Here is a 16,216-nt window from a genome sequence, read left to right on the forward strand (position 1 = left end):
TACTAATCTGGACAAACAAACCAAACAAACAAACCTTTATGTCGAGCAATATTCCTGCAGCTCCAGCCCTTTGTGTCTACAATATTAACTTTTGGGGTACAATGAATCATGTTCTTTCTACCAAGATTTCAAAAAGCGTCATGGTCTTTTGATTCAACATTCAAGGCCTCAGTAATTCTTTCAAAAGGTTTTATGGTAGTCATGTGGAGGACTTTTCTAATTTTTACGCTTCAGTGGCAAAGTAAAGATATTTGATGCAATTCCCTATTCTGACTACCATATGTTCCCGTGTTTTGTTCAGGTGGACAATTGACTTGCCTTTGCATGTGTTTGTGATCGTTGCCACCGGTTGGGCAGGATACGCTCACCTTTTCGCGAACACCTGGTACCATCACTACTGGATTGTGATTGATAAATACGTTCTCATGTTATAGTCGGAATCGTACAATCGATTCAGCATTTGGCAGAAATTTCTCATGAATACGAAAAGGGTTTTGGCGGTTTTATTCCCAGATTGTTCCCTCTCTTCTTTATCTATGACGTCGTTTCTAGTGTGACGTATGTGTATTGTTCATTGAGGCATAAATCGAAGAACCGATCTACAAATTTTTGTAGTGAGTGTGTTTGGTTACGCCGCTTGTGGCAATATTCCAGCGATGGGGACAACAGAAATGGGCTTCACACATTGAACCAATGTCGGGAATCGAACCCGGGTCTTCAGCGTGACGAGCGAACGCTTTAATCACTAGGCAAGTTATAAATGAAACCCGAAGAAATTTGTGGAACTGAGATTGTGTTTGTGCAGTGAGTGTTGAGGACGGAGATGTTTGATACGGAAAAAACATGTTACTAGGCCTCATAACTTTATGATGATACAGGAGAAAGAGAATTCACTCGACTGGAATTCTAACTGAAGATCCGCGGAGACCCGGGGTAGAATAGGTCTTCAGCAACCCATGCCAGTCCCAAAAGACGACTATGCTTGTCGTAAGAGGCGACTAACGGGATCGGGTGGTCAGGCTCGCTGACTTGGTTCATGCATGTCATCGAGCCCTCATAACTTCATGATGATACAGGTGAGGAGAAAGGGAATTCACTCGACTGTAATACTCACTGGAATTCCTCGACATTCACCCGTGAAGAACAGGACTTCAGCAACCCATGCTTGCCGTAACAGCGACTATGCTTGTCGTAAGAGGCGACCAACAGGATCGGGTGTATGTTCAGGCTCGCTGATGTATGTCATCGTATTCCAAATGCGTGGGTCGATGCTCATGATGTTGATCACTGGATTGTCTGGTCCAGACTTAATTATATACAGACCGCCGTCATATAGCTGGAATATTGCTGAGTGCGGCCTTAACAACAAACAAAGTGAACAGTTATAACCTGTGTCTTGAGTGTAGAAAGAATAGGTCTTCAGCAACCCATGCTTGCCGTAACAGCGACTATGCTTGTCGGGAGAGGCGTAAGAGGCGACTAACAGGATCCGGTGGTCAGGCTCGCTGATGCATGTCATCGTATTCCAATTCCGCATATCGCAGCTCATGATGTCAATCACTGGACTGACTGGCTCAGACTCGATTATTTACAGACCGCAGTCGTTTAACTTGAATATTGGTGAGAGCAGCGTTAAACACAACAACAAACAAACAATCATCCAAGTGATGAAAGTAGCTTTAAATAACATGTGACCGATTCAGCTAATCAGAATGCGGGATTTACAATGAACACAACGAAAATAATACATGTTACTATGCGAATACTTAACACAAACGACAAACAGGGTCATGCCAAAATAGTTGATACATCAATCATATTTAGTATATATATTTCTAAGCTAACTGGTGAGTACAAACTGAACAATAAAATAGAATAGAAGTGTGATTTAGGTGTAGTGGAAGTAAGCAGTAACGACAGCGTTGTGGCGGGCAACCACCCTCACCCAATGAGCGCTGAAGCCAGTGGGAAAGACGAAAAACTCGGACTTCTCCACAGTCAGACTTGCCACGGGGAACCACTCTTCTCCCGCCATGTGTGCTGAAACACAGAAAGCAGTGTCAAATTGTTCGTGTCGGGGATTCATCAATACCCTGTCTGTGTTAATGTGAGGTAACTTCTGGTTTAATGTCGCGTCCAAACTTAGGGTGTGTGTTGTAGACTGTTTGTACAAGTCCGAGTTAAAGCCGGTTATATGGTACTAGCCTACTGGATCCGTGAAGACCCGGGATAGAATAGGTCTTCAGCAACCATGCTTGCCATTAAAGGCGACTATACTTGTCGTATGAGGCGACTAACAGGATCGGGGGGTCAGGCTCGCTGACATGGTTTGATGCATGTCATCGTATCCCAATTCCATAGATCGATGCTCATGATATCAAACACTGGATCGTCTGGTCCAGATTCGATTTGTTTACAGACCGCCGCCAAAAGGCTGAAATACTGCTGAGTGTGGCGTTTAAAAACAAACAAACAAACAAACTAGTCTACTCACATACTCAACAGAATATTAGGGATTATGAATATTTTGGTAGATTTGTTTGTAGTGAAGATTGAAGCACCCAATATCATACAAATATTCCCCAAAACATTCATGATCTCTTAACTTATTTGGCTTAGTATACCATGCTGAAGTTTAACGTGGATACCCTACTCAGCATCTTCCCGAGGCAAGGGAGTTAACTGACTTTAAAAGTCCAGTTTCCACCCTTGCCGAACTAGGCTGGAATTCCTGGGCTCGATCGTAGCGCCACCAGTGGCTATTACGAGTTATAGCCTTTCTATGCCTCTCCTATTGACCAATCAGATTCAACCTCTCGTATCACTTGCATTTGTTTCAAACAAAACGGTGGCGCCCAGTCAAGACGATCTGATTGATAATCAAGATCTATGTGATAAAACGAGTCTTACATCGCGAAGTGCATCAAATCACGTGAGCCCCTTGATTAAAAGCATGAACAGATTTAGACAATATCTGTTGCCAACGACTTAGCGGTGCACATGCTTTGCAAATCCTGCAGTCGACCGAAATCTGCATGAGACTTTACGAACCGGATTTCGATTTCGTTGCGCGATTTTGATGATTGGACTATGCCTAGACTCGTTAGTCCAGGCAAAATGTAACTCCACAATACCAGCCTAATTCGGCAAGGGTGGAAACTGGACTTTTATAGTCAGTTAACTCACTTGCCTCGAGAAGATGCCTACTCAGTAACAGTTCAGACTCCGAGCCGTACCAGTCCTGTCCAGCAGTATAAGGCAGGGTAACAGCAAGTGCCATATTGTATCGCCCTTAGGTATGAAGTGGCCGGGGATCGAACTACCCTGGCAGACGCTCTATCCACGAGACTACGAGCGAGTGAGTGAGTTTGGTTTTAGCAATATTCCAGCAATATCACGGCGGGGGACACCAGATATGGGCTTCACACATTGTACCCATGTCAGGATTCGAACCCGGGTCTTCGGCGTGACGAGCGAACGCTTTAACCACTAGGCTACCCGACCGCCCCACGAGTCTACGAAGGCGGTCTTTGATATATAAGACTATACAGGACTGTCAGCAACAGGTTTTTTTCACTGGAATGGAAGTACTGACTGGCTGAGTGAGAGAGACATCGTCAGTACTTTGTCCCATCATATACCGTATCTCCTCGATTAAACGCTAGTGATTGAATAAACGCCAGGGTCTCGATTAAACACCGGTTAGTTTTTTTATGCACGGAATTTCCCATTGTTATCTTTGCGATTAAACGCCAGGCGTAAAGTGAGTCAGTGAGTATGGTTTAACGCCGCTTTTATCAATATTTCAGCAATATCACGCCGGGGGACACCAGATATGGGCTTCACACATTGTACCCTTATCGGGATTCGAACCTGAGTCTTCGGCGTGACGAGCGAACGCTTTAACCACTAGGCTACCCGACCGCCCCGCCAGGCGTAAAAAGTGTCTGAAAGAAATATACCGAATACACAGTTACACACCCGTGATGAATTGAAGATGAGTGGGCGAAGGAATGATGTCACGGCAAGCAATATTCCAGCTATACATGCGCAGCCTGCTAATAACGAAATGTGGGCTGTACAAACCAGTGGTTGACAACATGAGCGCCGCCCCGGCAACAACAAGCTTTTTCTGAAATAATACAACTCTAACAAAACTTACAATCGAAGCGAAAAGGTTTTTGTGCTACGGAGAAATGTCATGTGATCGTTACCTGCAGCCCCCGTGACATCGACTTCCACGTCAAACCCCACGCTCGGTGACGTGGAATTGAGGACAGTGATGAACAGCACCTTTTTGTCGAAGCCAGTCATGAGGTAGGGATCCGAGGGGGTGTTAGCCGTCACACTGTCCCTCCTCCACACAGCGCCCCACCCCTGCGGTTTGCCGAACCCCCACAGGTCGTCTGTCTTCCCGAACCAGAGACCAGACTGGGCCTGCCCCGTCACCACGTTGTTGTCAAAGATGGAGGACACCTAGAAACGAAAAACAAATGTCATATAAATGCCTGCTCATTTAGATACCATCCTGCATTTTAACATGGATACTCCACCAATATACTGACTTCGAGCAGGTCAATCCTTGTTTTATCCCCATAATGTAGACCGCCAGGCAGGGTAACAACAAGTACCATATCACAATGTCGTTTTGGAATGACGCGGCCGAAACCTTCCGCTCTCTAGCCTCAATGTTCCAGTATACCATATCTTCATTCCATCATGAACATGACAACGTTACCACAACGTAAAATAGAACGTCCGCTCAACGTAAAACACAATGTTACCACAACGTAAACTACAATGTGAAATACAACGCTACTACAACGTAAAATACAACATTCCCACAAGGTACAAATACAACGTTCCCACAACGTGAAATACAACGTTACTAAAACGTAAAATACATACAACGTTACTAGAACGTAAAATACAGCATTCCAAAAAACGTGAAATACAACGGTACTAAAAAGTAAAATACAACGTTCCCACCACGTGAAATACAACATAACTAAAACGTGAAACACAACGTTCCCACAACGTAAAATACGACGTGAAATACAACATTACTAAGACATAAGATACAACGTTACTAGAACGTAAAATACAACGTTCCCACAACGCGAAATACAATGTTACTAAAACATAAGATACAACGTTCCCACAACGTAAACTACAACGTTACCAAAACGTAAAATACAACGTTCCCACAACGTAAACAACAACGTTACTAGAACGGAAAATGCAACGTTCCCACAAGGCGAAATACAATTTTACTAAAACGTAAAATACAACGTTCCCACAACGTAAACTACAACGTTACCGAAACGTATAAAATACAACGTAAACAACAACGTTACTAGAACGTAAAATGCAACGTTCCCACAAGGCGAAATACAATGTTACTAAAACGTAAAATACAATTTTCCCACAATGTAAAATACAACATTACTAGAACGTAAAATACAACGTCAATACAACGTTACTAGAACGTAAAATACAACGTTCCCACAATGTAAAATACAACATTACTAGAACGTAAAATACAACGTTCCCACAACGTCAATACAACGTTACTAGAACGTGAATACAACGTTCCCACAATGTAAAATACAACATTACTAGAACGTAAAATACAACGTTCCCACAGCGTCAATACAACGTTACTAGAACGTAGAATACAACGTTCCCACAACATGAAATACAACGTTACTAAAACGTAAGATACAACGTTCCCACGATGTAAAATACAACATTACTAGAACGTAAAAAAAACAACGTCCCCACTACGTTAACTACAACGTTACCAGAACGTTAAATACAACGTTCCCACAACGTGAAATACAACGTTACTAAAACGTAAAATGCAACGTTACCACGACGTGAAATACAACGTTACTAGTACGTAAATTAGAATGTAACTACAACGCTCCCATAATGTTGCGACAACATAAATGGCAGTCCACAGAACAACGTTGCATATACGACATAGGATTTTTCGAGTACCATTACACTGTTGTAAACATGAGTTGTGACAAACACCCCGACGAAATCGCTCCTGTGACATTCAGTCAGGCGAAATAAAGACCTTTATTTTCCGTAATAGCTGTTTTACCTGATTCCCTCCAAGAACCAGCATTCCTCTGAACGACGTGTAGTCAGGGATCATCCTCAGATGCTGGCATACCGGTCGGACACCCCACATGCTGCCGGCCCAACCAAGGGGAGACAACTCATAGAACATTCCGTGCATGTCCATCAGGTAGCGTTCAGTTTCCACCTCCCTGATGCGGGGCCACTCTGTCTGCCACAGGTGATCATATGCATGGCTAGCCTTTGGCAGACGATAGGTCTGCCACTTCCTGTAAGCTGTGAAAAGTGTAACATTTGACTTGACTTATTATCTTTGGCAATCATTTGATATAGATCTATTCCCCTGTGCAAATCAGTTGTAAAGATAGACATAAGTAAGTAATCCGTCATCGTATGTCATCTTTTGCTCGGTCATCTCGTTTGGAGTTAGTCATGCCGTGTAGCAAATATAAGTGAGTGAGCCAATTACTAACACTGCAGTCAGCTATCACAGGTGGATCCTCCATGGGGAACAGAATAATTATTATTGGTCTCAACCAAACTATGCTGAAAGTATGAAGCGACGAAATTATTTTGATGGGTGAAGATCCGGGTAAGAAAAGGTCTTCAGCAGCCCATGCTTGTTGTAAGAGGCAACTATTCTTGTTGTCGTAAGAAGCGACTCATGGTATCGGGTGGCCAGGCCTGCTGACTTGGTAGATTGCATGTCATCGTACCTCGAAGGTGTGGATCGTTGCTCCTAATATTAATCACTAGAATTTATGGTCCAGACTCGATTACTTACAGTTAGTCGTCAAATAGCTGGAGTATTGATGAGTGCGGCGTTAAACAACAACCACAAAAACCAATGACCTGCTTGAAAGGGGTCAAAGAACCGCAACCCGCCCCTATATTGTCTTTTAACAACCATTGTTAAAGTCGTTGAGATCACATGTGAAGGTACCACATCTTAACACTGCTGTGTTAAATGGCGTTCAAGAACCTCACCCACGTCGTCGCCATTAAAGACCTTGAGGATGACGGAACGGTAGTCCCAGCCGAGGGCGTAGATGACCTTGCCGAAGTTTCTCCTGCCGGCCACCTCCACGAACGCCGTCCTCGCCAGGATTGTCCAGTTATTTCCTGGGCCCGTCCATTCGGCCAGACGGCCGCCATCTTGAACGCTACAAATACGGTAATACAATGAAAGAGGGACACACGCCATGGCCATTTCTAGCCTAGGACTAGACGTGATTAATTATTATCGTACAATAAAACACTGCAGGGAGAATAAACTATGAGGTGCGCAGCCCCGAGTGGTATATTCTCCCTGCGGTATTTTATTGTACGATAAACAAGGACCACGAGTCGTTTATTTCTTAAATGATATATCAACATGTACAGCCTCTTTAAGGATGTTTCTAAAATGTATAAGCTTTAAAGATATATACCCGTATTTAAATAATGATGACTCTCTGAATAGAATCCCACTTTGCCAATATCGGACAAGTCCTTTTTATGAACGGGCTGGGGTGTGGGGGTGTGTGTAAATTGGATCTTTCCACACAATTGATATTCTCACAATTTTCAGGTCGGATATCCGTATCTTTTCTCCTTATACCGATTGTCATACCTATCCCATTTTGGAATGCTATCTTTCGACCATTACGTTTATCTACATTGCCCAGCTACATCTATGGAGAACAACCCACTAGACACTTCCCTCTCTAAACTAAAGTCATCCCATTTACGACGTCATCAACTTGCGAGCGCATGTTCGAATCTCCAGAAATGACGCCATAATAGAATAATGTTTTATCGTGAAATAAAGCACGCTTTGTTCGTCATTGTTCTTAGCGATTTATGACGCAGCTATCTTATTAGAAGGGTAACGCTATTTTTCAGGGCATTATCATTTGCAGAAGCTCGAGGTTTTCTGCCGACGAAGGAGGGCAGTTGAAAAGACAGAGGGCTTCTGCAAATGATAATGCCCTGAAAAAGAGCGTTACCGTTATTATAGCTAAAATGGATGGAATTTGTTATCAAATAAAAAGAAACAACAACATCGGTTTTGAAACACTTACTGCAATAAACACGAATGTCACTGACCACATTTTACAAATATGGAAACGTCATAGAACAGTGAGTGAGTGAGTTTGGTTTAACGCCGCTTTCAACAGTATTCCAGTCATATCGCGGCGTGTCAGCTTAATGTGGGAGGAAAGCCCGAGTGATGCAGGTCTCAGACGTTTACCACTTTGGTGAAACCCACGAGCACGGGTATGGTGCTGACAAACCTAGAAACATAATCGGGGCGAACCGGGATTCGAACCCACAATCATAGGTTTCTGGCGTGCCCAAGGAACGCAACTCTGCACAGCGAATCGCGGCGCCTTAGACGACTGGGCGACCCGTGCCCCCACGTCATAGAACAAACCAGACGACGTCACAATAATACGTGACGTCATTTTCTCTACCCTATGACGTCACCTAACAACGGGCTTGATAATGGCTTTCGTCAAGCAAAGTTACAGTGGCCCGCTCATTTTGATAATTCTATCCATTTTAGCTATAAATTCTGTTTAACGTGGGGTAATAATAATTGATTGATTGATTTATCACCCAAAACTTTCTTCAGTATATAATAGGAGATATCGGTTGGGTGATAGGAGCTATTCCATCACAATGATTTGCAAACCATTGTGACGTCATCAGTTACCATGAAGTCACAATAAAATGACAACACTAATCTCTCTGCCACTGTACTTTCTTCACTCAAGACACAGGTTATAACTGTTCACTTTGTTTGTTGTTAAGGCCTCACTCAGCAATATTCCAGCTATATGACGGTGGTCTGTAAATAATTAAGTCTGGACCAGACAATCCAGTGATCAACATCATGAGCATCGACCCACGCATTTGGAATACGATGACATACATCAGCGAGCCTGAACATACACCCGATCCTGTTGGTCGCCTCTTACGACAAGCATAGTCGCTGTTACGGCAAGCATTGGTTGCTGAAAACCTGTTCTTCACGGGAGAATGTCGAGGAATTCCAGTTAGTATTACAGTCGAGTGAATTCCCTGTATCATCATGAAGTTATGAGGACTCGATGAGATGAACCAAGTCAGCGAGCCTGACCACCCGATCCCGTTAGTCGCCTCTTACGACAAGCATAAGCGTCTTTTAGGACAGGCATGGGTTGCTGAAGACCTATTCTAACCCGGATCTTCACAGGCCTACTGTTCAGACATGAAGTATATCCGTGTATGTCCAAGAGATAGAGTTTGGTTACCCTTCAAAGTCTGCCTCTTCGAATGTGTTGCTTGTCACCACCAGTCTGTCGTTCATGGTGTGAGCGGCCTTGAAGTGGGGCTGCTCGCCCGCTGCGGCTGGGATCCCTAGTGTCTGGACCAGGTCAAACAGCTGGACACAGGTCAAGTTGTATACGTTACATTCCCACAGCGGACCATCCATCCCCAGCATATACACCTGTAACAGTTATTATATCATAAATCTAATCTTTACAGTTAAATATTTTAAACATACTGTCATGAATTATGTAATTCTACACCATTAGACTGTAATTTCTGTTTTCTAATGTAATATGTCAGATCACAGCGATCCCTTGCTAGTGTCAAAAGTTGTCGCGACAATCTCTTTAAGTATTTATGATGTGCGTGAGGTCAAACTGACATGCGACAATCTCTATAAGTATTTATGATGTGCGTGAGGTCACACTGACATGCGACAATCTCTGTAAGTATTTATGATGTGCGTGAGGTCACACTGACATGCGACAATCTCTGTAAGTATTTATGATGTGCGGGAGGTCACACTGACATGCGACAATCTCTGTAAATATTTATGATGTGCGTGAGGTCACACTGACATGCGACAATCTCTGTAAGTATTTATGATGTGCGTGAGGTCACACTGACATGCGACAATCTCTGTAAATATTTATGATGTGCGGGAGGTCACACTGACATGCGACAATCTCTGTAAGTATTTATGATGTGCGGGAGGTCACACTGACATGCGACAATCTCTGTAAGTATTTATGATGTGCGGGAGGTCACACTGACATGCGACAATCTCTGTAAATATTTATGATGTGCGGGAGGTCACACTGACATGCGACAATCTCTGTAAATATTTATGATGTGCGGGAGGTCACACTGACATGCGACAATCTCTGTAAATATTTATAATCTGACATTGCACCTTTTGTTCTCCGTTGTTGTCTTCAGCGACACATTTGACTTACGGATCGGGTAGTCAGGCTCGCTGACTTGGTAGAGGTATATCATCGAATCCCAATTGCTTAGTATCCAAATTGATGTCAGTCATTGGATTATCTGGTCCAGAATTGTTAATTTATAGACCTCCGTCATATAAATGGATTAAATTGCTAAGTGCGGCGTAGAACAACAAACAAACAAAATCCAGTTCATTGTTCGAGCGTTATGTTAGATTTTCTACATTTTGGTCGTGGTCCGTAGCGACCACGGTGTAACGTCGATATTTTCTTGACGTAAGGTACTAACGACCGCTTGCGATCTGGAGTTCCGACAAGGTGAGTGAGTGATTGAGTTGGGTTTAACGCCGCTTTTAACAGCATTCCAGTTATATGACGGCGTGTCAGCTTAATGTGGGAGGAAAGCCCGAAGTGATGCAGGTCTCAGACGTTTACCACTTCGGTGAAACCCACGAGCACGGGCATGGTGCTGACAAACCTAGAAACATAATCGGGGCGAACCGGGATTCGAACCCACAATCATAGGTTTCTGGCGTGCCCAAGGGTCGCAACTCTGCACAGCGAATCGCGGCGCCTTAGACGACTGGGCCACCTGTGCCCCCAGTTCCGACAAGGAGTATAACCAATGACTGTATCATCTTTGAAAAAAGACACCCATTCCCAGTCAATGTCCTTAAGTTGAAACAAGTGCCATGTTCATCCTCGATTATCAAGCCTATCCTGATATAATAATACGCTGGATACTCGAGGATGAGTCGATCTCCCTTACACCTACCAAGTTTTTGGGATCTGTTAAGTGTTCTGCTGTTGCTGCAACTCGCACATGCAATAAGTCTTGGAAAGTTGACACGTTGCCATGGATATCTATCAACCAAGCGCCGATGACAATCTGATTGGATTCCCTGTGCAGGAGACGGTTAGCGTACGTCGAACGATGGTTCGCTAGTTTGGTAAGCTGCAATATAAACAACAACAAAATTACACAACAACAATGTTCTGGTGTCCCTCTCCGCTGTAGTGCTGGAATACTACTGAAAGTGGCGTAAGGTGTGTTTGTCATTTTTTTAGACTGAACTGAGGTTTTTTTACGCCACATTTCAAATTCAACATATCGAAAAAATGTTAAAATGTTCTCACTGTTCACTAAAATAGTAGAGATGTGGGTGATTTTAAAACAGAACATTAAAAATAGCTGTATAATAAAAGGCCATTGTTTTATATAATAATGAGATAAAAAAAGGCTATCAAGGATAGCATAAGCCATGTCTGTACTCACAACTGCTGAGGAATGTATACTTTTCAATTATAAGGAAAGTGGATGATGGACATAAATAGCATACCTTTTGATGTAAGCTGACGAGGAAACGTTACCAAACTGAAATTTGAAAATTGTGGGTCCAAACCCCGAACATCCAAAACAGATTTCTGAGTAATGAAAGTGCTTCAGCACCCAGATCAATGGAACTTGAATTTAAAGTGAACCTTTGGCTGCACTTGCTGCAATGATATGGGTATAAAAGGTACGATTTATTGTTCATTCATTCCCAAACCGTTGGACAGTAGCATACTAGGATATATACACAGCAATAGAGAGAACAAGCTGTTGGAATGACACATAAAGGACCAATGATTGGCTACGTCGCATGGTTTTTTTGCTGTTGCCGAACGATAGTCATCAGGAGCATGGCTAGACTAACATCTAGTCTCTGAAATGAACATATCGTACAGAAAAAAAACAGTTGTTTAGTTATCTTAATAAAAATATAATTAAAAAAATAGCCCAGTGACTCTCTTCATTTTCAGATTTCCTGATACTGCAGTGATCTAGACTTGCCAAACATTATAGACTTGCATGGGCTGTATTTGATATATATTTGTATCAGGGTCTGTAAGACAGCATGGCCTGATTCAGGCAGACTGGGCGGTAGAGAGACAGGCCTATGAGTGGCACAGACCTCCTGCCGCCACCACCCAGTAAACTTTATGTGTATCCTCCAGTCAGTTAACGCCCTTTCTTCGGGAAGAGTGAGTGAGTTGGGTTTAACGCCGCTTTAACAGTATTCCAGTTAGATCACGGCGTGTCAGCTTAATGTGGGAGGAAAGCCCGAAGTGATGCAGGTCTCAGATGTTTACCACTTCGGTAAAACCCACGAGCACGGGTATGGTGCTGACAAACCTAGAAACATAATCGGGGCGAACCGGGATTCGAGCCCACAACCATAGGTTTCTGGCGTGCCCAAGGGACGCAACTCTTCACAGCGAATCGCGGCGGCTTAAACGACTGGGCCACCCGTCCCCTTTTCTTCGGGAAGATGGTATTTTGTGTGTGATTACCGCGCAAGTTTCAGGCATTTTTTATTGAGACTGAGTGAATCAAACAACTGGTAAATTGACTGAATTCTTTATAGCTAGGCTACAAAGTGGCCTAATTTAGATACTGACTGTAACAGATATGTAAACAACGAAAACATAGTGACAAGTACACACACTGACCTGGAAGTCGCTGTCGATGGAGTAGAGCCCCGTTCCGTTGCCGGCGTTAGGGACGGAGAGGTATGAGACGACGTAGAGTTTGTCCGCCCATGGCATCAACGCCCCCGTCCCACATTCAGACCGGGGTCCCTCGCTGTCGGCTGTCAGGGTCAGGTGTGGGAAGATACCCCCCACGTTAAAGGGGGTCCCACCCCCCATGCTGGTGTTTGCACTACTGGGAGCAGGTGGCATCGTTGGAATGGCATCATTACTGCTATACGATTGGAACACTGTCCATTTCTTTCTGTCAGATATTATATTGTATTTCCTGTTTTTCTTCTTTCTTCTTTGACTCTGGCTATCCACGCACTGGTCAAGTAGAAGTATAGCTAAGACAAGCAACACGCAGAACCTCATTATTCCGTGTCTCGGTCGGAGCAGAAGGGGCGATGTGATCCCTTGTCTTCGGACGCTGGTATATTGAGGAGTTGACGGAAGATGTTTCTTGTGTACGGTTTTGTTTGTTCGTGTGACACGCGAGATGGTGAACTTTGACCGTGTAATAATAGCCTTTGCAGATAAGGGATACTGATTGTTGACGTACTTTAGGATGGCGTGTGCCTCGTACGGCTGCGTTCGTTGTGTCTCGTTATGAGAGCTTTGGTCATGAATGTTTAATGGGTTTCTTGACTCTTTTATCACATGCGTGCTTTATGGCGTTGTACATGTGACTGATTCGGAGACAATGTGTTTTATGCCCAAAGGGGTCACGAAGCTCGATCAGTGCCCACCTAAATTATACAGAAATATGAATTTTTAATAAATTAATTTAAACTTGAGACTAAGGCTGAATGGGTCGTTGTCGAAGCGGGTACTATGTGCCCCACGTACGTTTCTGTATACAGAAATTGATTGCCCAGAAATGTACCCGAGCCAAAATCAGAGTACGGAAATGTACCCGGTACCCTAAACGGCGGAGGAGTCCATAGTAAACCCTAAACCGAAACCGGTTCATTCTGTAGTTCTGGTTCACCTGATGACGATTGCATGCTGGATAATGCTATTCGTACTTACTTACGTCACTGTTGTTGTTTTTTGTTGGTTTCTTTTTTTATAGCACACTGGAATGCATCTGATACAACAGTATGACAGTTCCAATCCATTCATGATAGAAATATCGAGAGAGAAATATACAACGTGGTGTCGTGTTGAAGTTTACCGGTTTTGCATTCAGGACGTGTCGTATATATTAGCATCCAAGGAATGGTTAAGCGCATTAATTGCGTAATACGGCTTGCGTCGGAATGGATTTATCCCAGGATACCTTTCCATATTCTGATTTTGTACAGAAACGTACCTGGGGTACATATCTGTAAGAACCTGTGCCGACAACGAACCCTTCAGCACTGTGAAGTTGGTTATGTCTAACTTAAAACGCGCAAAAGAATTGACCATATATGTCTGACCAATGATCCTACTGTATATTTAAGTGTGTTATACATTATGTTTGAATAATTAACCATGTATATAAGATGTTACCTATATCTTTCTAACTTAGAGAGGTATACCTGAAGGTTATAAAGTTGCTCCAGGGGCGGTGGGGTAGCCTAGCGGTTGAAGCGTTCTCTCGTTACACCGAAGACCCAGGTTCGATTCCTCACATGGGTATAATGTGTGAAGCCTTTTTCTGGTGTCCCCCGCCATTATAATGCTAGAATATTGCTAAAAGCGGGGTAAAACCACACTCACTCACTATAATCACCCAAATATCAACTGATATCACAAACATGCTGTATTTTATTACACAAGTGGAAATTATTTTCCATAAGTGGGCATATACACAAATGCAAAACGAGTATTTGATGAAACTGATTTTTTCATATGGTCTGCCATCGCGGCCATGTTTACGATCGAATCAGAATTTGGTGGGCATATTGTAGACGTACCATATAGCTGGGATTTCGTGTAACGTTTCAGGGTAGACCCGAGGGATAGCTCATAATGTCGATCTCTGGGTTCTCTGGCCCAGAATCGGTTATTTACAGACCGCTCCCATATAGCTGGAATATTACCGAGTGCGGCGTAAACAAACAAACAAACAAATCAACACAGTTAAGGTTTTTGTTTCCTTGGTTGTGTACGTCCTAGTCAGCAATACTGCAGCTATTTTATGGCGTCAGTGGACCAGACAAACCACTGATAGATATAATTGTTGATATCATGTACACAGCTCTGCTGCTTCGACACAGTGAAATATATTAATGGTGAATAATAAAGACATTATTACAGTCGTGCGTGTATGATACTGATTTTACGAAACTCGTGTCATAATGCGTGTATCCATGAGCTGTCATCCCAGAAATACTTCTATAAAAATTAGGTTTAAAAAAGAGAGAGAAAAGGGTTTCGAGGCACAAGCGCGTCACTTTAAATCCTGTCATTTATATTTCCAATTAAAATATTTTTATTTTATTTTTCTCCGTCACCACTTTTGTTTTCAATAAATAATATAAATAATGCCTTACTGCACTCCTCAAGAAAAATGTGTCCCTGGATTTTTTATGCAGCCTTTTTAGTGAGTATAGTTTTACGCCGTTTTAGCCATATTCAAGCAATATCGCGGAGGGCGGACAACAGGAATGGACTTCCCTGTAGCCATGTGGGGCAGCCTCACGACTTAGAGTACGTGTGTCGTACTGGTTTTACTAAACAAGTGTCAGAATTTGTGTATTATTTCCCAAGCGGGAGCGAGATGAATACGTGTGCATGTCTTTTTTACATCAGTAGGTTTCACCGTGACGTGATCTCTTTATTATACCGACTTTATGTTTAGCTCTGGTTAAAAAGTGTTGTCTTTGCTATTGAAAACTGTTTGAGAGCCGAGCCGACACGGTCAACATGGCATAATCACGACGTCATTTAGGAGATAAACATACTGTGTTTTCAGTGTTGAGCTGGATTACCTGTAATTGAATATTGTTCTGCAACTTTACATTTTGTGACCTACAATTACAAATATATTTATTTTGAAATGCCTCCAACAATGACCGAAAAGAAACACTATGCTATGCAGTCGTCAAATCGGCTGTTAAATCGGCGGGTGTTTATTGTGATTTGATAACCTCTGATTGACCGATCAGAATCAAGTAATTTCCAAATTCATGGTAGAATAAACTTATTACATTAACAACAGTGTCTATATTACAACAAATACAGGTGCATTACGTCAGCAATGTTCATGAAATCATAAGGGGCTAAAACAAGGACTGGTCGGCTCGGAGTCAATATACTGTGTCTGAGTGAGGTATTCATGTTAAACTGCGGTATGGTATCTCATTGTGCTAGCACTATAAATCGGCATCAGTCCGGACTAGTACAAGTAGCCACACACATACGTGCATGCACGTCGC

The 16,216-nt window shown here is 43.0% G+C and overlaps 1 protein-coding gene across 1 annotated transcript; it reads right to left on the reverse strand.

Annotated features, from left to right (window-relative positions):
• Positions 1-1,677: 1,677 nt before the first annotated feature.
• Positions 1,678-13,341, reverse strand: LOC139474335 (uncharacterized). Its single transcript, XM_071257312.1, has 7 exons — positions 12,828-13,341; positions 11,110-11,289; positions 9,369-9,565; positions 7,078-7,253; positions 6,113-6,366; positions 4,215-4,476; positions 1,678-2,040 (listed from the first exon to the last, which is right to left on the reverse strand). The coding sequence occupies exons 1-7, from the start codon at positions 13,221-13,223 to the stop codon at positions 1,889-1,891; spliced, it is 1,617 nt and encodes a 538-aa protein (XP_071113413.1). The 5' UTR covers positions 13,224-13,341; the 3' UTR covers positions 1,678-1,888.
• Between the last annotated feature and the right edge of the window lie 2,875 nt (positions 13,342-16,216).

This window comes from Haliotis cracherodii, unplaced genomic scaffold (genome assembly GCF_022045235.1).
Source record: "Haliotis cracherodii isolate W230 unplaced genomic scaffold, xgHalCrac1.p SCAF_3, whole genome shotgun sequence".
In the NCBI taxonomy this organism is placed as follows: domain Eukaryota; kingdom Metazoa; phylum Mollusca; class Gastropoda; order Lepetellida; family Haliotidae; genus Haliotis; species Haliotis cracherodii.

Coding starts and splice junctions, on each gene's coding strand:
- LOC139474335 (XM_071257312.1), bottom strand. CDS start 13,223: ATGAGGTTCTGCGTGTTGCTTGTCTTAGCTATACTTCTACTTGACCAG. Junction 7,254..9,368: donor GAAGAGGCAGACTTTGAAGG/GTAACCAAACTC, acceptor CCGTATTTGTAG/CGTTCAAGATGGCGGCCGTC. Junction 2,041..4,214: donor CGATGTCACGGGGGCTGCAG/GTAACGATCACA, acceptor TCTGTGTTTCAG/CACACATGGCGGGAGAAGAG.